The following is a 25499-nucleotide window of genomic DNA, read 5'->3' on the forward strand; positions in this document are numbered from 1 at the left end:
GAAGAACAGGATAGACGTGTGTTGGGGTTATGCCCCAATTATATAACATCAAAGTTTGGTGAGACACTAGTGGTGAGAATCAACAGGATTGGGAGTCCTGCTTTGATCTGTCATGTAGCCCAGGCTGCTGCTGCAGCCCTGAAGTTCCTGGGGGTCCTGCCTCTGCCTCCTGAGTGCTGGGATTACAGGGGTAGGCCAGCACCTGTGGTTTATGGGGGCTGACCCTAGGGCGACTTCCTAAGTGTCTCTCCTCTCCTCCACACCTCCCACCTTGCTTCATTTTTGCACACAGTCTGACTTTGTGCCCCAGGCTGTCCTGAGACAAACCTAAGTGATCCGGAGCATGACGCTAAAGAATATATTGTGCCCTGTAACCAAACGGACATTGTTTTAAAGATGCATTAGGGTAATCATGTGTAGCAATTGAACATATGGAGGCACAAGTCCCCCATCATCCCAGTCCATGAATTAAGACACATCTCAATCCCCATCCAAATCTCTAAAAATACTGTGTATACTTACTTTTTTTAAAAAAAGAGTTATTTATTCCCTATGTTTGGGCATTTTGCCTCCATATATGTTTGCCTGGTGGTGGGAATCAAACCTGGGTTCTCTGAAGGAGCAGCCGGTTCTCCCTAGCTGCTAAGAAAGCTCTCCAGCCCATGTTTATTGGTTTTATTGGGGGTGCTGGCTATTGAATCCAGGGCCTCATGTTTACAACGCAAGTGCTCTACCACTGAGCTCTTTTACTTTTTTAACTTTCTGGTTTTAAGATGGCATCTGTTGCTGCTGCATCAGAACAATGCCGGGTGTGGTAGTAGGCGCGTGGACTCCCAGCAGTATTGTGTGGTCCAGAAGTCGGAGTGTTGCCTGTGAGCATGGTGTCTAAGTAAAAAAAAAACAACAAAAAACCAATAACTAGAAATCCAAGAAGTGATCCTGTATTCATTTTCTTTTTCATCCTTGTTATATATCCTTTGTTTGTATTCCCTTGGAGGTTTGTATTCCCTTGGAGGTTGCATTTAAAATAAAGCCCATTCATGGCATGGCCAAGGATATAGGACCTGCACCATGGAAAGAGACAGGGCAGCGGGAGAGAGGGGGAAAAGAGCAAGCAATGGTGGTGGATAGCACCAGGTGATGTGACTCTCAAGGGAATAATAATAATTAAAAAAACAATATGCCATATTACTTAATATAAAAAGCCTGACAATTGTAAATTTTTTTGAGATGTTTACTTAGTTTTTGTTTTTTTAAGCTGGGTTTCACTATATAGCCCTGGCTGTACTGGAACTCACTATGTAGACTGGTCTTAAACTCAGAGATCAGCCTGACCATGCCTCTTGAGTGCTCAGATTAAAGGTGTGCACCACCGTGTGTGTGTGTGTGTGTGTGTGCGTGTGTGTGTGTGTGTAAATGATATTTTGCGCTTCCAATGTGCAATATAAACAGAGCTGCATGTTGTATGACACAGGAAATATGTGGATTCAGTTCTCCCCAACATTTTGTTGTAGGGATGCAACTTGGGCCACAGACTTGACACAGTCACCTAACCTCATCTGGTGAGATGTGACAGCCAGAGACAGGGTTTTCTTTGTTTTATTTGTTTGTTCGTTTGTTTTGTTTTTGAACTCACTTGATGAAAGTCTTGAGGCATACCTGGAAACTATATTGAGCCTCAGCTAGCTTGTGCTTTCAGGGTGGCCCTCCTGCCTCTGCCTTCAGAGTGCTAGGATTACCAATGTGGGCAACCACCCTTGGTGGAAAGGAGTTGGCAGGCTACAGATCTGAGAGCTCAGGAGATGACTGGGCACACCTATAATGCCTCAGGGGGGCAGAGGCGGGCAGATCTCTGTGAGTTCGAGGCCAGCCTGGTCTACAAACTGAGTTGAGGACAGCCATGGCTACACAAAGAAACCCTGTCTGGAGGAGGGGGCCGGTGTCTGTAGTTAAGAATCAGATTTCCAGGGTGACTCTAGTGAGCAGGAGCAACCAGATTTGATAGTCACTAGGCCTGATGTGCCAGCCACCAGGCACCAAAGAATAATAGAGTTTGTGCATGTGGAACACTCTGGCACTTGGGTAGGCAGCAGCCTTTCTGTGGTGTATGTGTGTCTGTCTGCGTCTGCGTGTGGGTGCGTGTATGTGAGTATCAGGGGCACTGTGTAGGTGTAGGATCCGTCCTGAAGCTGGATTTACAGGCAGTTGTGAGCTGGGCACTGACCATGAACCCTCTGCAATAATAGCATTACCCTGCTCACTACTGAGTCACCTTTTCAGCTCCTTTGGTGGTTTTTTGTTTGTTTGTTTGTTTTGTTTTATTTTTTTTTGTTTTGTCCCTCACTCAACTGTTTCTTTGAGGGAAACAATGCTGCCTTAAAGCTTGCTTTAGGAAGGATTTATCATTACCGCTGCTGTGGATAGAGCCGTGGCAGAGAAACACCTGAACTGTATGTTCTCATTCCCCAAAAGAGAAATTCTGTGGGGTTAAATGTTAGTTTTTGTTTGTTTGTTTGTTTTTGTTTTTTTAAAGATCTGTTAAGTGTTATCTATTATGGGTATGAGTATTTTAAATGCACTCCATGCATGCCTGTTAACAGAAGAGGGAGGTGAAGTCCTTGGAATTAGAGTTACAGGTGGCTATAAACCACTGAGTCTCGAAAAAGAATAATGATGATGGGGGGGTAGGCCAGCAGCAGAGCCCTTGCCTAATGTGCACCTGGTCCCAATGCCCTCCAGCTTACTGTTTTATTTATAAAAATTTCAAACACTGGGCTGTAGCATGGTGTCCTTGCCCCAACCCCCATGCACACCACCATTCAGAGACAAGTGGGGAGGGGCCTGCTTTTTACATGCGACAGCTCCATTTTTCAACAGAATTTTAATAAAAACAAGCATCCAGCTTCGGCTCTGAGCACACATGCAACAGCTCACACTCTCCTGTGCTTCCATTTCCAGGGGTTCTGACACCCTTTTCCGGGTTCAGCACTCTCCTGTACATGTGTGGTGAGCCTACACACATCTAGCCACATACATACATAAAATACATAAATATAAAATAAGCAAGTAATGTTTTCAAAAGCCTTACTTCACATACGTGCATGAGTATAATATAGCAATTGCTAATTATAATGAGTAGTAATTTGGACGTAATTACTGGTGTGAACGTTTCCTAAAACCGCTAAGGCTGAATGTGCACACAGCACACATTGCATGACTCAGAACTTCCAGTCTGCCCTGTGTGTACGAAGTTTTCCCCAAGAGAATATGAGATTCATAGCCATGTATTTATAATATTCAACCCCTAAAAATAACCAAATCTCTACTGGTATGGATGAGAATGCTCAGTGAAATGAATGAACTACGCTTACACATAGTCAGTGAGAGGAAGTCATGTAAAACATGGTGCTAATCTCAAGAACAGTGGTTTGCCGGCTGAGCGATGACGATCTCGTGCCTGTGATGTGGCTACGGGGGTTATGCTGTGCACATAGGATCGTGCCACACCCCCATCCCTCGGGGTGCTGTGCATTGACCTCAGCCCCCACACATCCTCTGCCTACTGAACAGCAGTATTATTTATTGGTGCTGGAGAGGTGTGTCAGTGGTTAAGGGCACTCACTGACTGCTCTTCCAGAGGACCCGTGTTCACATCTCAGCACCCACATGGCACCTCCTAACTGTCTGTAACTCCAAGATCTAACACTCTTACATAGACATACGTGCAGGGAGAACACCAATGCATATAAAATAAAGGTAAATAAAAATTTTAAAGTATATTGTGTATCAATTCATAGATCGGTTGGGTCTCTCTTTGTAGCCTTGGCTGCGCTGCATGGCACACATTATATAGACTAAGTTGGCCTTGAACTCAGAGGTTTATCTGCCTCTCTGCCTTTCTAGGATTAGAGGTGTGAGCTACTATGCATATGAGTTTAAATGGGGGTGGGGAGGCTGAGGATTAGGTCCTGGACACATGTTATTAAAGCAGTATCTCTAGCCTCATTTAAGTGTTATTGAATTGCAGAATTCCAGCTGGCTGTAGTGCCCTCACCTGTAATCCAGTCTTTAAACAGTCCAGAGCATTGCCACAAATTCCAAGCCAGCTTGGATACACAACATGATCCTATCAACAAAAAAGGGAAGAAAGTGTCTTATGTAGACATTTCACCAGGTAATGGGAATAATTTCTGTGCTTACTTTACAGACAGACTCTAACAACAAACTAGTAAATGGCCCCAAATCAGAGTCCATGGAATACAGTACCTGTGGTCATGGGGAAGAAGAGCAGAGACTGGATTTGATCACATATCCCCTTGAAAATGTAAGGAAGAATGCAGAAAGCATGACGGGAGTCGAGGTGGAGAAGTGGACGCCAAACAAGAAATCCCACTTAGCGGGTCAAGTCAAGGAGAGCCTCAATGCAAATTTAATTGGGGTTGAAAATTCCCAGCCCTCTGAAGATGACAAGCAACAAACCAAACTTTCTCCGACGTTTGCACAGACCATAAGAAACGGCATGAAAAATGTACACTGTTTACCCACAGACCCAAACCTTCCACTTGACAAACTGAATCTTGAAGAATTTAGCAAGGCATTGGAAAATAACTCCTCTAAATTGCTGACTGACCCCTCAGACCGCAATGATGCCATGAGCTCTGTCACTTCCGAGGGGAGCTGTGATCATGTCAAGGGGACAGGGAACATCTTGCTTTTCCAGAAGCCCGGCTCAAACTGCAGATCTGGTGCTGAATCCGCCACCTTTAATAATCATCCCAATACACACAGGGCTGGTGGTCAGCCTCAGACCCCTGAGAAGGTACTCAGAAAAGAACCCAAAGATGGCTCTCCAGTTCAGCCAAGTCTTTTATCCCTGATGAAGGACAGGAGGTTAACCTTGGAACAAGTGGTTGCCATAGAGGCCCTTACTCAGCTCTCAGAAGCTCCATCAGAGAATTCCTCCCCATCCAAGTCAGAGAAAGATGAAGAAACAGATCGGAGAACGGCTAGCCTGCTTAACAGTTGTAAGGCTATCCTCTATTCAGTGAGAAAAGACCTCCAAGACCCAAACTTACAAGGGAAGAGTCACCGTGACACTGTCTTCTTCAATGGCCAGAGCAGAGCGTTCAAGTCACCTGATAGTTCAGCTTCTAACCGAGCACTTACAAAGTCACAAGGACATTCAAATCCACCCACACCTGAAAGAAAATGCACTGCTGGGGGTAAAGCTCCCCTCGGAAGTCCTAAGAATTCACATCCATTGCCGGCAGAAAGTCATAATCTAGAAAACTGCAGTCAGGTACTAAATAGCAATCAAAATTTGAGTTCCCATGATCTGTCCTGCCACGATGCTCCCTACAGTCAAATTGAAGAAGATGTCGCAGCACAATTAACCCAACTTGCATCCGTAATTAATTACAACCACATTAAGTCAGAGGTCAAGGATGCTGAAAGTACAGCAGAGAGCCTTGTTGCAAAGACTGTACAGCAAAAACATAGTCAGGAGAAAGGCGTGGCACAGCAGAAGCCACCTTCAAGTCCACAGAGCAAACCTAGGGTGCCATCAGCAAAGCCAAAGAAGAAGACCCAGAAAAAAACAAGACCGACCCCATACACAGACAAGCGGAAAAAGAAACCCCCAGTCCTTAGCCCTCAAGAAAATGATCAGAAGAAGCAAGAGCAGCTGGCCATCCAGTACAGTAAGATGCATGACATCTGGATGTCATCCAAATTTCAAAGGTTTGGCCAGTCTGGTCCACATGACGTTCCTGTTCTGTTGGGAACTATTCCTATCTTTGACCAAATATTAAAGCCAGTGGCTCATAGTAACGCCTCCTTCCAACACAATAAGTTATTTCCTCCTCTCAGTCAGATAAAATTTACAAGATGCCCTGAGTTGGCAAAGGAGAAAGTGAAGGTTGAACCATCAGATTCTCCGCCAACATGCCAGTTCAAGTCGGAATCCAGCTGGCAGGCATGTGCGGAGCCAGCAGATAACTCTCAGGTACAGCCAACAGTGAATGTCAATCAGAAGGTGCACCCTCTGCCCCAGTCCCCGAACCAGGGTGCTAACGTGATGGCTGGTGCTGCTCAGACACAGCTTCATCTAGGCGCTCGAGAGAACCTGGTGCATCAGATACCACCGACGCTGCCTGGTGCCTCTCCTGAGACACCCTTGCCAGACCCGGCGTCCATCCTCAGGAAAGGGAACGTGCAAAGCTCCAATGGAGTTACAGTTGTTACCGCCAAGCGGGAAGCTCAGACATGGAGCGATGGGCCGTTGGGCGATTCTACCACGCACAGCGCACAGGCAGATTTCAATGAGAGTGTCATGAACTTCCTTAGCGAGCCTGCAAAAAATCTGATAGCCGGAGTGAGTGATGTGGAAGACCCAACCTGTCACTGTGTTGGTAAGCGCTCACTGGTGTGCATGTTTTCAGATTCAGTTTTTTTTGGGGGGTGGATGGGTGGGGCATCTTTGGCCCTTGTTAGTTTAGCTAAGATGCACCAAGTGTTCCTGCTTTTTTCCTGACATTTATTTTGCCCAGAAAAAAAAAATGGAAATTTCAACTCATAAACTGGGAAAAAGAAGCAAACTTTTTCAAGTGGAAAATACGCTGAGTCCTCTCATGTGGTTCATTTTCATGACTAAGAATGAATTTCCTCAAAGCTTAATTAATGACATTTGCTTGTTGCTCTACTACATTCAGAGAAATTTCAACCCGCAAGAATTCCATTTGTTTACTGATTGATTTTTGGGAGGTGGAACGCGAGTGTGGTGGCATGCTCCTGAATTTCCAGCACTCAGGAGGTGGGGAAGAATCATCTTTGGCTACCTATAAAGTTCAAAAAAGGCCAGATGTGGTGGTTCAGGCCATTAATCCTAGCACTTCGGAGGCAGAGGAAGGTGGACCTCTGAATTTGGGGCCAGCCTGGCTTACAGAGTGAGACCAGGACAGCCAGAGCTCTGTTACACAGAGAAAAGCTGTCTTGGAAAAAAAAAAATCACGTATTTGGGTTATGATTCATAACAGTAGCAGTTACAGTTATAAAGTAGCGACTGAAACAATTCTCTGGTTGGAGGTCACCACATGAGGAACTGTATTAAATCATCACAGCGTTAGGAAGGTTGAGAGTTACTGTGCTAGGTGCTGTTTCTGTGCTTTTTTTTTTAAATCATCTATCTATCTATCTATCTATCTATCTATCTATCTATCTATCTATCTATCTATCTATCTATCTATCTATCTTGCATGCCTGCATGCTCTATCTTCATGTACACCTGCATGCCAGAAGAGGGCATCAGACCCCAGTATAGGTGACTGTATCACCATGTGGTTGCTGGGAATTGAACTCAGAGTCTCTGGAAGAGCAGACAGTGCTCTTAACTACTGAGCCATCTCTCCAGCCCCTGTTTCATGTTCTCAAACACAGAAAAACAAAAGCTCCTGTCATCTGAGTGACATCGCATAGCTGAGGCGCTTGCTTTCAGGATAGTGTCAAATAGAGTAAGCCAGCTATGTCAACACTTATGTTAGACTTAATAGGGACTGCCCTGCCATGTGCAGAATCCCTGGCCCTTCCCCACTGGCTGGAAGCCATAGTGCATGTACATACCTATACTTGACAGGATCAAAGTAATTGAGACTATTGCCAAGTGCCCATGGCCAGACTCACCCCGCTTTGAATCACCAATGAGACCAAGTTTTTTCTAAATATCTTGTTAGGAAAGGGGCTAGAGAGATGGCTCGGGCTTAAGGGCACTCAGTGATCTTCCAGAAGACCCAGATTTAAGTCCAAGCACCCCCGTGGAAACTCACAACCTTCTCTATAACTTTAGTCCCATCACCTTTCAAGGCACCTGCACTCATGTGTACATACACACCTACGGATGATTAAAATAAAGACTGGGGTCATCCTTTGCTTTTTTTTTTTTTTTAATTGCAAATATTCACTTGCTTGCTTTAATGCTCCTTCCCTTCTCCCCCCTCTGCGATTCTACCTGCAGCCTTGGATGTGCTGGGGAAGCACTCCGTATCTGAGCTACATCCTTAAACCAGAGTAGCAACTTATGTAAAAACAGCGTGGCCAAAAAATATGCAACCCAGAAAAGCTTCAGTGACAGGTGATCACAGAGGCCAAACTGAACATAGTGCTCCCAAATTTCACAAAAATTCAAAACAGACTAGACATATAGACAGGTACATACCTGGTGGGCATTTAAGGATAGCCTGGGCTGACATCCCAGCAAGAGTGACTAATAGTGCGTCTGAGGATAGCCAGGGCTACAGACTGGGTCTCCCATGTCTCGTTCCCAGAATGTCTCAGCCTCTTTTTTTAGAACATAGCACTGTTGTTGGTTTAATTTACAGAACTTAGGTCTTTAAACCCTTTTTTCAAGTGGACATTTGGTTGTGCGTTTTAACAGGATGTTAATTATTGTATAAGGCTGGCTGGCCTGAACCCTAAAACACTCTTCCAGTTCCTCTTCCCAGGGCCTAGTGTTATAACTGTGTATCTCTAATCCGAGCTAGTGACTTGCCTTTTGCAGTCAGGTCCCAAGTGTTTAAGGTCAGCTGTCATGTAATGTAGTCCAGGCTTGTTAATTGTCTCAGCGTCCCAAATTTGACAATGCCCACACTTGAACTTTTTCACGTAAAAAGTTTCAGCGATACTAAAAGTTTCTGGCTATTGTTCTAAGAACTATTGTATTTACTATAAACTCACCTGTAACTTATTCCCTACATGCAGGTGTTAAAGTTGTATCTCTGTTGATAGTGCCGATAATTGCAACAAGCAACCTCCTTGTGTACTTTTATTATAATAAAAACATACCTATGTTCATGTAGTAGGGTAAATTATATTATCAGAATCACTTTAATAGGATACCGAAGCTGGGCTTTTCAAATTTTTTGCTCTTTGTTAGCAGTTATTATAGGAACCTACAAAGGCAGAAGAAGAAGTGTGCAACGCCAGCACTGTGGCAGGAGGGGCAGGCGCAGCAGGAGTTCAAGGCCATTCTTGGCTATTATTGAGTTGAGGCTCTCCTGAGACCTCGCCTTAATAACCGTTAGTCACATTAATTTAAAAAGGTAGAAAAATAGAAGACGAAATATGACCCCCTTAAATTTTTTTTCTGTTCTCTCCTTTGACTGGTAGAAGGATTAGGAGCCAGAAGATGGCAACAGGAGCTAGTCCAAACCCAGGACCTGTTGTCTCATACTTTAAAAGTCAAAACTGATCACAAAAAAAGAAAAAAAAAATGAAAGAAAAAGAAAAAAAGCCCCTGTGCTACTTTGTAAAACTGGGTCTAATAATCTTATTCCTTCCACAGATCGAGGTACACAAAAAGACAAAGGCCCATATTATACACACCTTGGGGCAGGACCAAGTGTTGCTGCTGTCAGGGAGCTCATGGAGACTAGGTGAGGAGCTGTGCTTCCCTGCTAAAACTTCCTTCACTGTGGACCTGGGTCAATGCAGAGAAAAGGTCTTGGAGTGGTCATGAGGTGAATGGAGACGTTCAGGAGTGTGAGTTGGATGACGCTTAGGGCTCAGAGAGACATGCCCTCCTGAGTCCTTCCTCCCAGGAGTGGGGCCCTGGAAACAGCGCCCTCACACAGCCATCAGGAACATGTGATTTTCTGTTACTGTCCAGTGGTAGAAGCAGCTCAGTTGACCGCCACCAACACTTTAACCCTAACTTCCCAGTGTGCCCGAGACTTGTGTTGAGGCCAGGCTATTTTTAGAATGATCTTAAAGTAAATAGAACTGGGCAGCAAAAGCAATGTGCCACATGCCAGCCAGTGTAAATGACATGTTTTTTTAACTGGCGTTCATGTGTCTTCAGTGCTTTTAGATTTCAAAACGTGGGGGCTTTGAGTTCAGATTGGCATTAATTAGGCCCACCTCCCTCCTGTGTTCTACACTCAGGTATGGCCAAAAAGGAAAGGCAATCCGAATCGAGAAGATAGAGTACACGGGGAAAGAAGGCAAGAGCTCTCAGGGCTGCCCAGTCGCCAAGTGGGTGAGTACCGCTGGGAGACTTTTCTTGGTGCTTTGGAGAACAGGTTTTGTCCCATGTGTTACATTCAGAGGTTTTGTCTGGGCAAAAATGGAGACTTGGGAAACTTGTCCACAGGAAGCTAAGAAAGAAGCTGTGTGTCTTGATTAGGTTTTGGACTTCAGTGGCAGGATGTTGTCAGTTAAGAAAAAGTACAGCCTTTCCCAGTGGTCTCACAGAGTGCTTTTAACAATTTGGATCACACATTTGCTCTGGAGGTTTTGTTTATATAGTTACTGAGTGTTTACATTTTTTCAGTTTATTTGCTTTATGAGTAAATATACATCAATAGATTTTATTCCCCATGAGACCCTACCTCCAAAAAAAGGAGAAGTTTCCTTTCAAAATCGAGTTGTTGCACATCTTTACTCCAGTTTTGCTGTGCTTTAATAATGGTCCTGTCTTGCCTCCCTCATGTCGCATGAATCCTTCTAGAATATTCCCATTAAGATGAGACAGCTGGCTGAAGCTAGGCCTGGCACAGAGGTGCACCACTTCGGCCTGGAGTTCAGGTCATGCCGTGCACTATGGCGTGTGGGTTAGAAGAAGGGAGGATGCATTAAGTGAAGGAATGCCAAGGACACCCTACTGGTGCTAATTTAAAGTTTTATTTACTTGGGGAGCTAAAGTCTTGCTTAGTAGAGAGGAAGCAAGTACAAAGGTCTTTGGTTAAGGGGAAGGGAACCTAAAAAAGAGGGAGGGAGCAGCTACCATCCCGGAGACCACACGGTGGGTTACGAGAGCCAGCTCTCCCAGCTCGACCTCTACACACATAACACCACAACTAAAATAGTAGAGGGATTCAGCCGGATTCGGAAGGTGACGCCGGGCCTGGAGTGGTTTTGTCGCCATAGTGAGCAGTTGTGTATTTTGTGTACTAATGCAGCCTTTGAAGAATCTTTCCTTGATAAAGATAGATTGTCTGGTTTCTAAGTAGAGTTTTTAGGAATTAATTGTTAATTCTTCTGCTACTGAAGACATCATTTTCAAAACTTAAACTTAGAGCAGAAAGGCTTATTTCACCTAGTTGTGTGTGGTGGCAATCCATGTGCTGGAGAGCTCTGGCTGCCTCTAGCCTTGATCCCACCATGAATTTCCACCATGGGAGGGGTAGTGTGGCAGTCACTTGGAAGCATACTTGCTGGATGCAGAAGTATTTTCCCGGCTTTTGTCGAAGAGCTTGTGCCTTGTCGTGGGCAGGGTGTGAGAAGCCAGTCCATCTTAGAATTAGATTGCTGCTGATCCAGATCAGATTTTCATACGTGTTCCACAAGCTCTCTTACCAAATCAGCCATCTCTCCAGTCCTGAGGGTGGTTTATTACTATCGTGGGATACGATTGAATTTGGTGTAGACTAAGCCAGTTGAGTTATCAAAGTCCTTAAATCACCTTGCTTAGCCTCTTATACAGATACCTATATATGCCTGCCTGTCTTCAAGCCTGTCTTGGGGCTATACCACTATGCATGTCCAAAAAAGGTGCATCCTTACAAAATATGGAGCCTGTGATGTCTTTCTAATAACAATAGCCATCTTCCTTAGTCACTATTCTATTGCTGTGAAGAGACATTGTGACCATGGCAACTCATATATATTCAAACAAACAAACAAACAAACAAAAACCACATTTAATTGTGGCTGGCTTACAGTTTCAAAGGTTTAGTCCATTGTCATCATGGCAGAGAACATGGCTGCATGGTGACAGGTGCTGTAGCAGCAGCTGAGAGTTCTGCATCCTGTTCTGTGGGCAGGGAGAGGAGAGACTCTGGGCTTGTCACAGGCTTCTCGAACCTCCAAGCCCACCCCCAGTGACACACCTCCTCAAACGCCACATCTCCTAATGCTTTCAAATAATGCCACTTCCTGTCGTTCAAACATTAAAATCTGGGAGCCTCTTGGCAGCCATTCTTATTCAAACTACCACACCATTATATGAATCACTTAGTAAATTTAGTGCAACAGTTCCTATTAATAAAGCAGGAGTCACATGGTCAAAACACCCATGTGACTTTAATTTACCAAGGCTTACTAACACAAAGTTCAGTTTTTAAAAGTCATCTATTTGTTTATTAGAATGAGTGCGGCTCACATCATGTCTGTGTTCCACTGTACATGTATGGGTGCACACACACACACACACACACACACACACACACACATTTACTACGGAGGCATTTTCCTGGGTTACACTGAACACTCTTTGAGACAGAAGCTCTCATTGGCCTAGCACTTGCCAGTGAGCTTCAGATATATTCCTTTCTCCAATTGCAGTGTTGGGACTACAGGTGATGATGTCACTCCTGTTTGTTTGTTTTTTTATATGGGTTCTAAGGACTTGGACCCAGGCCCTCAAGCATTTCTACATAAGATACCCTAGTGTATCTAATAGCAAATATTACTTTTCTCAAATTTCACGGCTGGCTGGTGGTGGTATACAAGTGTTTTTTGTTTCTTTCTTCGTTTGTTTGTTTTTGTTTTGGTGGGTTTTTTGTTTGTTTGGTTTGGTTTTTCGAAACAGGGTTTCTTTTTGTAGCTTTGGCTGTCCTGGACTTGCTTTGAGACCAGGCTGGCCTCAAACTCACAGAGAACCACCTGCCTCTGCCTCCCGCCTCTGCCTCCCCGAGTGCTGGAGCTACCTTCGCTCACACCATGTGATGTGTGTACCAGATGTGGTATACACCAGCACTCAGGAGGCAGAGGCAGGTGAATCTCTTTAAGTTGGAGGCCAGCCTGGTCTACAGAGTGAGTTCCAGTACAGCCAGCGATACACAGAGGAACTCTCTCAAAACAAAACAAAAAAACAACCAACCAAGCTGAACAGGGTGGCACATGCCCATAATACCAGCACTTGGGGAGGCAGAGGCAGGCAGATCTCTGTGAATTTGAGGCCAGCCTGGTCTACAGAGCAAGTCCAGGACAGCCAAGGCTACACAGAGAAACCCTGTCTCAGAAAAACAAACACCCCCCCACACACACACACACAAACAAAAACCAAACCAAGCCAACCAAAGCAGGCTGAGCAGGCCAGTAAGCAGTGACCTCTACTTCACTTTTGGCCTCTTGTTCTGCCTTTATTCCTTCCCTTGCCTCTTTTGCTGCTGGCTTCTAACCTGAAAGCCAATTGGACCCATTTCCCCAATGTTTTTAGTCATGATCTTTATCAGAGCAAAGAAAAAAAAAATAATACATATGGTTACTGTCATAGGATTAGATGTACAGTCAATGGAACAGAATTAATAGTTCATAGATAAGCCTTCAGTGACTTTTAAACAGGATGCATGCCAACATGATCATGGAAAAATAGAGTCTTACCAGTCAGTGTTTCTGATATGGCCAGGTAACTGTATAAAATATTTCTTTGAAAGAACAGCTGTAGTGCAAATGTCCTAAAAATAAGTAATTCCACGTATGGTTGCTGATACTTGTAATCCTGTCAAAGAGGTACAAAAATTGGCAGTGGGTTGTTCAGGGTCCATGTTGATTACCAGTGTCTCAAAGCAGACAAGCAAAAGATAAGCTCCATCAAAATTCAAAGAGTTTTTTTTTTGTTGTTGTTGTTTTTTTGTTTTTTTGTTTTTTTTGCTACAAAGGCCACTAGTAATAGAGAAAAGAGAACTGACAGGGATCGGAGAAAATATTTACAAATCATGTCTTTCATAAAGGACTTCTATCATGTGCATAAAATTAAACTGAACTGAAAATAAGCCTTTTCCCTTTGCCACATACAGTATCCACATGGTAAAGTTTGGCAGCTTCTCAGTGGCCTTCATGCTCATGCACATGAAAGGCACAAGAAATTCCCCCTCAACACTGGATGGCAAGAACTAAACAGGAAAATAAGAGAAACAGGTCTGGGAATGTCACATCATCTGACACACTGTGTGACTATATGAATGAAGGTAGGGCTGGATAGGCAGCTCCGGGTTTGTGAGCTCTGGGTGTTCTTCCAGAGGACCACATCCAGGTCCCAGCACCGTGCGGTGGCTTGCAATTGCCTGCAACTCCAGTTCCAGGCCATGCGGAGCCTTTTTGGGTGATGGGTGCACCGTATTCACATGGAGCAGACACACAGAGGCAAAACACTCAGGCCTAAGGATGAGCATTAATTTCTTTTTCTGTTTTTTGTGATCAACTCAGGCTATTTGTCTATACAGTCCAGAGTATCTTCAAACTCTCTTGCCTTTGATGACAGCCATAGGGAACAAATGTGTTTAACTTTTTCATTTTGGTGAACATATTTTGTTTTTGTTAGTGTGTGTGTTTGTACATACATATATGCTAAAAAGGGAAACTTCAATCTATCATGGCTCCTGCCAACAGACCCACTGAGCTATCTTTTACCCATCTTTCTAACCCTTCATTCATTCATTTGATGATTCTTTTTTCTTTCTTGTTTTGTTTTTTGTTTTGTTTAAGACAGGGTTTGGCTGTGTAACCTCAGCTGTCTCAGAACTTTGTAGATCAGGCTGGCCTTGAACTCACAGCAGTTCGCCTTCCTCTGCCTCCCTGAGTACCCAGCCTATTTGCTGTTTCAAAAAGCTTTATTTTTGCCAGGCACTGTGGTGCAAACCTGTAATCCCAGCACTAGGAGAAGCAGAAGTAGGTGGATCTGTGTGCATTCGAGGGCAGCATGATCTACAAAGTGAGTCCAGAATAGCCAGGGCCACACAGAGAAACCCTGCCTTGAAAAACAAACAAAGCTTTATTTCTACTTGTTGCAAGATTTGGAGGAGCTCCAGGGTGGTTACAGAACTGCCTAGTGGCTTTGAGAGGTTCAGGTGGCGGTCCTGCTGGCTGGCACAGAGCAGAGGAGGCAGGCCTCAAGTGCTTCATGGTAGCTTCTACTTAGATGGAATAATTATTTCGAATCTGAGAAGTTACAGCTGATCCACAGTGTGACGCTAACCGGAACTAAGACTGTGCTGGCTGGTCCTAGGAGTCAAAGGCCTAGAAGATGGTCTGGGAGGTTGCTACTGGGAAGACTGTTAGCTAAAAGCTAACAACGAGGGAGTCCCGGGTTCTGTTCCATCCAAAGTCTGTTGAAGCAAGACACTAATCCATGGGACCTCCAAGGCTGCTTCTGCTATCTAAATTGTACACCACCACCACCACCACCACCACCACCACCACCACCACCACCACCAGACAGGGTTTCTCTGTGTAGCTTTAGCTGTCCTGGACTTACTCTTAGACCAGCCTGGCCTACAATTGACAGAGATCTGCCTGCCTCTTCCTCCCAGAGTGCTGGGATTACAGATGTGCACCACCAATGCCCGGCTCACTAAATTTGTTGAAGGCTTAGAAACTGTAACTTCATTCACCATTAATCAAGAATAGTTCTTTCATTTTGAAAGAGTCCAGATGGGCCTTACCAGCCTTAATGATCTAGAAAGGATCAGATTGTCAAAAGGGTAGGGAACCCAATGTCTATCAACAAAGGAGTGTAGCATCAAAATATGGTTTATCCATGTCATAAAATATTATTAATCAATGAAAATAAATGAAAAGATAAATGTGCTCTCTGGCCTGCAACTGACTATAATCAGGCTGACCTCAAATTTAAAGATATGGCTGCTTGTCAGGCTGTGGTGGTACATGCCTTTCATCTCAGCACTTGAGAGACTGAGTTCGAGGTCAGCCTGGTCTACAGAGCAAGTTTGAGGACAGCCAAGGCTACACAGAGAAACCCTGGCTCAAGAAGAAAGAAAGAAAGAAAGAAAGAAAGAAAGAAAGAAAGAAAGAAAGAAAGAGAGAGAGAGAGAGAGAGAAAGAAAGACAGACAGAAAGAGAGAAAGAAAGAAAGGAAAAAAGGAAGGAAGGAAGGAAGAAAGAAAGAAAGAAAGAAAGAAAGAAAGAAAGAAAGAAAGACAGTGGCTTTAGAAGACCTGGCATTAAAGGCAAGCAACACCACTTCCAGCCCAGAGAGAATTTTTAAATTACCTATCTACCTATTTAGTTGTGGTTTGAATATTGAATCTAAGACCTTACCACATGCCAGACAAATGCTATGGTATTGAGACACACATACACACTTGAAAATGTTAGCTTATAGCCAGTGGTGGTGATGCAGTTTAATATCAGCACTCAGGAGACAGAGGTAAGCAGAGCCTGGTCTACCAAGTGAATTCCAGGACAGCCAGGGCTAGACATGGAAACCCTATCTCCAAAAAAAACCAACGCTAACCAACCAACCAATCAAACAAACAAATCCCCGGCTGTGGATGGGATTTGATTGACGGAAGGATATTGAGAAGGCTCAGCAGATTTATAGCATTGTGCCTCAGTTTCCCTGCCGGAGCTAGAAATTGGGGTATTGTACATACTAGAAAGTGCCGTTCACTGAGCTATATCTCCATCCCTCAGACTCTAGGCCGGAACCCCTGAGGAAAAGGTGCCTGTGCTCATCGGACCCTTTCTCAGTCACTAAAAGGATAAAGGGGTAGTTTTGTCACATGCAGCATTTCTAGAACCATAGGCATGGGGGCAAAACCCCATCCAATGTTCAGGAGGCCAAAGCAGACGATTCCAAGGCCTGGGCCAGTCTGTACTATGTAGCAAGACTCAATCTCCAAAATAACACAGTGCAAGATGTTTTGAAGACTGTGTTAGTTTCATAATTCATAGTGCACTTTAGGAAAACTAAGTCTTGTTTTGGCGTGGTGTTTGTAAAAAGGGTGACTGTGAGGGTGCATATATGTCACTCATTTGGATAGTAGAGGAGAATTGCAGCTTCCTTCCTCTTGCTTAGGAACCAGAAGAAGCTTGCTATTTGGTCCACCTGTCTCTGGTCTTCAGTGCCCTGGTTAAAGGGGTGCATGGTCATGTCCAACTTTTTGGTGCTTGGTGGGGATTGAACTCAACATTCTTGTATTTGCATAGGAACCAGGCTTGCTCAGTAAGACCTGGGACTCCTGGGCCCCAAAGCAGATAGAGAGATAGACAGACAGACAAACAGATAGATAAATAGATAGCTACTTCTGAAGTAACAGAAAGGGAAACCTTTTTCTTCTCAAGTCACATTGCCATTTGGTTCCTGTAATATACGAGTTGACAAATCCTGTTAGATACTAAAGAACAAGAATTGATTTGAATTTCACTTTCTCAATTTTAAGAAGGTCTGTTAGAGCTTGGGCCTTGGGTTTCTCCTGCCTTTGCCTCTAATAAGCATGTTTTATATATGGTTAATTTAAAGTCTGATAATTTATTTGCTCAATTCTAATTGACTAGTATCAACTTTAGGGTTTGAAATATAACTCTATTGGACTTTGTGGTTTTTAATCATTTGTTTAACAAGTGTTTGTGCTGGCCTCTGGCTCAGGTGCCTCAACTGCTGCAGTAGAACAAATAAACAAACAAACAGACATTTTAGAAGTGCACTCACTGTACATGACTAGCACCCTTTACAAGTGTCTGCGTCTCGGTTCCTGGAATAACCTCTGACTAAGGGTACGGCTCTGTGCTAGGTCGATTGCCTTCATCCCACTCCACCTCGATACAGTCCCTATACGAGAGGAGGGAGAGTGCATCTGTAACCTCAGGTGGAACCTTTGGCTTTGTGTTCACACTAGAGTTTTGTTGGCAGTCTTCAGATCGTGTGTAATGTGCCCAAGGTTCAGTTTCTTCCTATTTTGGTATTTTGTATCTTGTTCTTTTTAGCCTTTCTGTTGGGATTTCTTTTACCTTCGTATTTGTGAGGGTGGTGTGGAGAATATGGTAGGGTATGGGCTTGGGTTTTTTTGTTTTTCCCTTTGTGGCAAAAGATCAGACTTTGGCTGGTACATGCCAAGAAAGCACTCTACTACTAGGATAATTTAGACAGCGTTTCCCCTAGCTGGCCAGGAGCTTTATAGACCAGGAGCACGGGGATTAAATGTGTATGCCACCAAGCCTAAATACATAACGGTTTAGGGAAAGCCATCTCAGGTGCCCGTATATGCTGAACATCCTTGCTGATCCTGCCTTTCGGATTTTTACATTTTTATATACAATGTATATATAATTTGCATGTTTATTATTAGTGGACATCAGTGATTGGCTGGGTGTTGGTGCACATATTTTGTGGCAGATGTTTGTTGACTAGAAGATAACTATAAATAGCCAATGCTCTGCAACATGTGAGTTCCATGCATTAAACTCTCAGTCTTGCCAGGGTCGGGGGTAGTGGGGGCACACGTCTTTAATCCCAGCACTCCAGAGGCAGAAGCAGCCTGGTCTACAGAGTGAGTTCTAGGACAGCCAAGGAGACACAGAGAAACCCTGTCTCGAAAAACAAGAATACTCTTAAGTCTTTTGCTCTTGCTTGTTTTGCTTGTTTGTTTTTAAGTCAAGGCCTCACTGTAGTGTGGCTGGCCTGGAGCTCCTACGAAGAACAGGCTGCCCTCAATGTGCCTCTGCCCTCCAAATGCTCTGATTAGGGTCATTCCCCACCACATCTAGCTGGCTGTCAGTGTTGATGGCAGGCTCAAAACAAAACTTAACCCTTGCATCCCATCTCATGAGGACAGCTACATGATAACATTTATTGAAAAGACTATTATTATTTCTTTGATTCAGGGTCTCCTCATATATCCCAACTAGCTTCAAACTAGATGTGTAGCCAGGGATAATTGTGGCCTTCTGCTTCTCTTGCCCTCACCTCAGGGATGCTGGGCTTGCAGGCATGTATTACCCTATGCTGGGTTTGTGTGCTGTTGGGATTGAACACAGAGATTCATGCATGCTCGGTGAGCACTGCATCAGTTGAGCAATGGCCCAACCAAAAAGTCTGAACATTTTACAGTGCAGGTCATTGAAGAGAGAGGAAAAGAAAGTGACTTAAGGGGAAATGCAGAGAGCAAGAGACAGTTTTACCAGAAGTAATATACAGGTTGCAGAGAAAGAACACAGGTGAAAACAGAACAAGAGAATGAGAAGGAACCAGGAAATTTGGGCAGATTGCAGATAGTTTGAGGCCATCAGAGCAATTCAGAGGCCGGGATAAAAGTCAATTGAATAAGTCAGCTGGGGCCTGGAGGGATAGCTCAGTGGCTAAGAGCACTGGCTTACTCTTCCTCATAGGACTCAGGTTCAATTCCCAGCACCCACGTGGCAGCTCATAACTGTCTGTAACCGCAGTTCTAGGTGATCTGACACATAAAATAAATTTTTTTAAAAAAGAAAAGAATAAGTCAGCGGGGAGAGGAGTTTGACAAGAACAGTTGAGTTGAACCAGCCAGCTCAGAGCGCATTAGGAACAGGAAAGGGTGAGCTTATTGAGCAGTAAGTCTCAGAGGCTGAAAACATTCTAGGCCTAGGTTAGATTGTACAGAGGCTAGAAGCTTCCAGGGCTAGGCCTAGGTTAGCAAAAGGAGGCAGGAAGCCTCCCAGACAACAATTGAAGCAGGCAAATAAAAGTTCCTCTGCAGGTCATCTTCTCCTTGGATCATTCCACTTCTCTATTAACTAGATTAATTAAATTAATTAAAATCAAACAGGTTTGTTAGGGTTTTATTTGAAGCTCCATGAAACCCCGACAAATGCTCTGCTGCCATGGTAGCTATAGGTATTTGGCCTGCAGTATTTTGAGACCTTACACAGTCCTGACTAATGTGTTTAAGTTGTTTTTCACTATAGACTCCTTAACCTAAAGCAGCTTTCCTGGACATAGTGCCCCTTGGCTGTAGTAGTTAATTTAAAGTCATCATGGGTGACGTAGGAAGGCTGTCTAGCAAGTTTGCCTGCCCAGTGTAAAAAGTTGATAGGTTGTTTCCAGGGCTCGAGGGATGCCTCAGTATTTAAGAGCACTTCCTGTTCTTACAGAGGTCCCAGGTTCAGTTCCTAGCACCCACATGGAATCCCAAAACTTCATGTAGCTGATACTATCGCGTGCTACACCATATACATAAATCTTAATGGAAACTTTTTTCCATTTTATTTTATTTTATTTTATAATGAGTCTGGGCTATATGATATCCTTCTCAAAAAAGGAAAAAAGAAAAAGAGAAGTCTGGCCTTCCAATGTGTAAAGCTTGTGTAGATGAATACATTCTGTGTTTTTGTTTGTTTCTCGCCTTCAGGTGATTAGAAGGAGTGGTCCTGAAGAGAAGGTCCTTTGTCTGGTCCGAGTGCGAGTAGGCCACTACTGTCAGACAGCTGTGATGGTCGTGCTCATCCTGCTGTGGGAAGGCATCCCTCGCCCGATGGCTGACCGCCTGTACAAAGAGCTCACGGAGAGCTTACGGTGCTACAGCGGGCACCCCACTGACAGAAGATGTACCCTCAACGAAAAGTAATCAGATCTGCTTTGTTCTGCCTTTCCCTTCTCTGTTGTGTGTGCTAGATATGTGCCCGCTAAGACTATCGTGTGAAGGACCTTTACGTTCTGTGAAAGGAAAACCAGCCTTTACCGGGTGTGGTGCTCCACGCCTTCAGAGGAGGAGCGCAGCTCGCTCTTCTCAATGGCCTAGGCTAGCTAAGACTGCAAAGTGAGACCTTGTTGTTTCCTCTTCCTTCTCCATTTTAAATGCATTTAAGAGCATTCTGCAGAGCTAGAGAGATGGCTCAAAAATTAAGAGCACTGACTGATCTTCCAGAGGATCTGGGTTCAATTCCCAGTACCTACATGGCAGCTCACACCTGTTTGTAACTCCAATTCCAGGGCTTCTGACACCCTCACACAGACATACATGTAGGCCAGACACCAATAAAAAACAATTCCACTTTAGAATTTATTGGGGGTGGGTCTTAGTGGTTGAACTTGGGGCCTTTTTCATCTCTTTTTTTTTTTTCTTTTTTCTTTCTTTCTTTTTTTTTTTTTTTTGGCATTGTATCTTATCCAACTCGTTGTTAAAGAGTATAAGGAAAGGCTCGTTAGCAGAGTTTCCTCTTCAGAATTTGAAGACTCTTCCTGATAAAGTCACTACAGAAGTAACATAGAATTCAATACAGAAGTGACATCAGTGGGATCTTACTTTGGCTTCCATGATTGGTGATCTTCCCTGGCCCAAATGGCTAAGAACTGGTGTCATTCCTTTTTATTTCTTTTGAGTCTTACCCTGGCCATCTGTAAGTCTGGATCTTAAGTGATTCTTCCTCATGGCCTGTCACCCCTGCTGACCCTTTAGACCACTGTGAGGTAATAACTCAAGGCCAGTCCTTTCTAAAGGGCTACCTTTCCATTTTCTTTTCTGAGGCAGATTCTGTAGTAGTTCAGAACTCCCAATTTTCCTGCCTCTTGGTGACATGGATAATGTGCTGCTGTCCTTCCTCTGTTCCATTTCTTGTTTCCAAAGAGTGTAAAATGAATGGCATAGCTGAGTGGTAGGTTGTTTGCCATATGTGTCCTGGGTTTAGTCCACTGTGTTGGAATTACAAAAAATTTGTAACATAGTAGTTAGTAGTTGACTACTTTATCCTTTAATTCCTTTAAGGATTACAATTTGCTAATCATTTTATTATGGTTTATAATAATAAGCATGTCAAATCATTTCCCTAAAAGTTCATACTCTGTTTAATCTTCTAAATTCATCAATCAGATGAATTTCTTTGTCTTGAGGAAAAAAAACATGAGAATATCCTATCTTAACACTTTACCATATCATTTTAAAAACTGAACATTTTCTACTAGTCTATCAAGTTTAGTTTCCTTCGGTGACTAATTTGACCCTTTGGATTGGAATCTGTCCTGCTTTTTCTTCTTTCCAACTCTTGCAGTACCTCCTGTCTCTCCTTATAGTCTTTTTTTTTTTTAATACAGTATTCTGTCAAAAGAGGGCACCAGATCTCACTATGGATGGTTGTGAGCCACCATGTGGTTGCTGGGAATTGAACTCAGGACCTTTAGGAAGAACAGCCAGTGCTCTTAACCTCTGAGTCATCTCTCCAGCCCTATTTATAGTCTTATATCATTGTCTTGCCTTTCACATCTAAAATTAAGAAATGGTTTTGATCTGTAAATTTTGTAACATTTTCATTAGTCTTAAACACTGAGCTGAGGAGTATCTTGGGGGTGGTGTACCTATGTACCTACCTAGCTTGTGGAAGGCCCTGGGCTCAATCCCCAGCACCACAGAAAATAGAGAAGTATATCAATAAAATTCAGATGTTAAGGATTCTCCTACCCTCTACTGGGATAGAGCCAGTGTTCTTACAATCATCCTTATTCCTGTTATTTGTAGTTTATTTATTTGTTTGGATGTCTGAGGCGGGTTCTGGAGAGCTGGCCTGGAATTCTAAATTTCTTCATTTAGAATCTGTTTCAGTGGTTCAGAAATGCCCCAAATAAAACAATCTTTCTTTTCATTATTCCTATTGTAATCCTCATAAGTCTTTTCATTAAAACTGACAGGATTGTATATTTACTGAAAAAAAAATTATGCCCTTGTTATATTAGAAAAAAAAGGAGATAAAGTGAACTGGAGAGATAGCACAGAGGTTAAGAGCACTGGCTGCTCTTCCAGAGGTCCTGAATTCAATTCCCAGCAACCCTATAGTGGCATACCACCATCCATAATAAGATCTGGTGCCCTCTTCTGGTGTGCAGGCACACATGCAGGCAGAATATTGTATAAATAATAAGTAAATCTTAAAAAAAAAAAGGAGTGAAGGTTCAAAGAAGAAATGAAACTATTTTCATTTCTGTTAAAGGATTTTAATTGTGTGCCTTTTATTTCTCCATTGTCTTGGCTATAGAACCTTGAACAATCATTTTAGTTAAATAAGAATCAAGAATAGATTCAGAAGGAAGAGAACTGCTTGTAAGTTTGAGGCTAGATACAGCGAGGGTGTGTCTTAATGAAGAGAGTTAAAGGCAATAGCTAAATATTATAACCTATACACACTGTACATGCCTCTCCGTCACCTTGTCTAACATCCTGCTGACCATCTTCCAGTCGAACCTGCACCTGCCAGGGCCTCAATCCAAAGACATGTGGAGCATCTTTCTCCTTTGGCTGTTCGTGGAGCATGTATTTCAACGGCTGTAAGTTTGGGAGAAGCCCAAACCCCAGAAAATTCAGACTTGCTCCAAACTATCCCTTACACGTGAGTTTTCTTTTTAATTTACAGTGCACCATCTACAGTATGAAACCATGTACAGTTCCTAAAAAGCTTATTGAAGACAGAATTAGTTATTAAAAAACAATCATAAATCAGTAAAATATGTATGTAACTACTTAGATTCTAAATATATCAAGACCTCAAGTATTTCAGTTGTCTATGGGTCTGTCTTCCTACTCCTCAACACCAGAGGGCACCATTGTTAAAAGAACTTAGGTGTTATGGGCAGCCAGAGTCGAACAAACCCACTTGCCAACATTTTAAAAACTAAGAAAATTCCCTACCCACAGAACTACTATAAGAGAATTACTGGAATACGTTCTGAAAAAAGAAGCCGTGTGAAGCCCGTGAAGCCTAGACGGATCATTCCAGAACACAAGGCCCTGGTAAGCAGAGAAATTAGTCAAATGTACTCTTCAGGGTTTTTTTAAGTTGAAGCATGGACTTGCAAGTCCTTCTTGTTGAACTGGAAAATGGGAAGGGGGGCGCTTCTGACTGAACAGGTTCAGTGTGGGAATATTTTGTATTTTGTTAGGGCAAAGATTATTCATATAAGAAATGGTGTTTTGCAAATATAGTTCCATTACCATCACTAACTAGCTATACTTAACTATTATGAGCAAAGTATTTCACCTAGTTATATGTACAAATGGCTTTCTCTAATGCATCAAAATATTTTCATTGAACTTTATTTCTTAAACTGAGCATGATGTCTCACACCTGCAATCTTAGGCTAAGGCAGGAAGATCACTGCAATTTCCATGCCAGTCAAGGCTTCAGAGTGAAATCATGTTTTAGAAAATCAAACTGAAAGACTAGAGTTCCTGCTGTTTCATTGACTTGCTAGAACTGTAGGAGCTGTTACTTGAGCATGGCCATCTCTTCTACTTCCCAGAAAGCATGTTTTTGAAAGCATAGGTCAGGCTGTGCTTGGTGGTTCACACCTGTAATCACAGCACCTGGAGAGGCAGGGGTGGTCAGATACCTGTGAATTCAAGGCCAGCCTGGTCTACAAAGTGAGCACAGGGCAGCCAGGGCTACAAAGAGAAATCCTGCCTCGAAAACCAAAACCAAAAAAAAAAAAAAAAAAAAAGGAAGAAAGCATAGGTCAATAATTTGTAATGAATAGAAATTATTGGAAAAAAAAAGAAATAGAAATTATATTGAGATTAAATCTTCAAGGAAACCACATTAATTCAGCACATTGGAGTCAACGCTTTTAATGTAAGGTAAATAGGAAACATCATAAATGGCAGGGGTCAACCAATATTTATATATCACATTTAATTGATACCTGATAGTAATAACCACAAGAAAAATCCCTATAGTAACTGCAGCTGAAGGTACTTCAGAACAAGTCTCATGAAGTATATTTGTAGATAAGTACAAAACTTTGCTCAGAACATCTGTGCCCCTTAAATCTGGCAGGTTGGGATGGAGAGATGGCTCAGCAGTTAAGAGCATATATGCTCTTCCAAAGGCCCTGAGTTCAATTCCCAGCAACCTCATGGTGGCTCACAACCATCTATACTGAGATCTGGTGCCCTCTTCTGGCATACAGGTGTACATGCAGTTAGACCACTCATCTACAAAATAAATAAACAAATCTTAAAAAAGTAAAATCTGGGGGGCTGGAGATGGCTCAGAGGTTAATAGCACTGAAGGTTCTTCCAAATGGTCCTGAGTTCAATTCCCAGCAGCCACATGGTGACTTGCAACCATCTATACTGAGATCTGATGCCCTCTTCTGGCATATGTGTGTACATGCAGACAGAACATTGTATACATAATAAATCCTAAAAAAAAAAAAAAATCTGGCTAAGGCTGGGTGTAGTACCACATACTTTTGGCACTTGGGAGGCAAAGGCAAGCAGATCTCTGAGTTCAAGTCCAGGCAGAGTTATATAGTGAGATATCATCTCAAAAAACCAAACAAACAAGGCAGTGAGATTTTGTCCTATATTACTAAATTATTTGTTCATGTTATAAAAGGTATTGGCATAACAATTTCTTTTTTATACTTTAATCTTAATAAGTTAATGCTAGTTATTCTTTTTTTTTTTTTTCCTCCCTTTTGGATTTTTGACACAATGTTTCTCTGTGTATCCCTGGCTAACCTGGACCTTGCTCTGTATACTAGGCTGGCTTCAGACTCAGAGATCCACCTGCCTCTACCTCCCGAGTATTGGATTAAAGGTGTGTGCCACCACTGCCTGGAAATGTTGGTTATTCTTGATAATAAGTAACATTATAACTGCTTATAACACCCGTTGACAGCTGGACTCAGTTGAAGCCACAGCAACAAAGGGAAGGAGTTGTGAGCATCAGCTGCTCTGTAAGCCAAAGCCAGGAATTTAGGAATGCTTGAAAGTGGAATAAGTACACTCCTTTAATACTATGTC

The 25499-nt window shown here is 43.1% G+C and overlaps 1 protein-coding gene across 2 annotated transcripts in view; it reads left to right on the forward strand.

Annotated features, from left to right (window-relative positions):
• Tet1 (tet methylcytosine dioxygenase 1) overlaps positions 1-25499 on the forward strand; it is a 79405-nt gene that overhangs the window by 37487 nt on the left and 16419 nt on the right. For both annotated transcript variants that reach the window (XM_060369443.1, XM_060369444.1), the window contains 6 exons: positions 4208-6410; positions 9335-9425; positions 9934-10027; positions 20118-20329; positions 22932-23082; positions 23388-23483. In XM_060369443.1, the coding sequence (XP_060225426.1) occupies positions 4208-6410; positions 9335-9425; positions 9934-10027; positions 20118-20329; positions 22932-23082; positions 23388-23483 (2847 nt within the window). The remainder of the gene's footprint in view (positions 1-4207; positions 6411-9334; positions 9426-9933; positions 10028-20117; positions 20330-22931; positions 23083-23387; positions 23484-25499) is intronic.

Source organism: Meriones unguiculatus, chromosome 16 (assembly GCF_030254825.1).
Source record: "Meriones unguiculatus strain TT.TT164.6M chromosome 16, Bangor_MerUng_6.1, whole genome shotgun sequence".
In the NCBI taxonomy this organism is placed as follows: Eukaryota; Metazoa; Chordata; class Mammalia; order Rodentia; family Muridae; genus Meriones; species Meriones unguiculatus.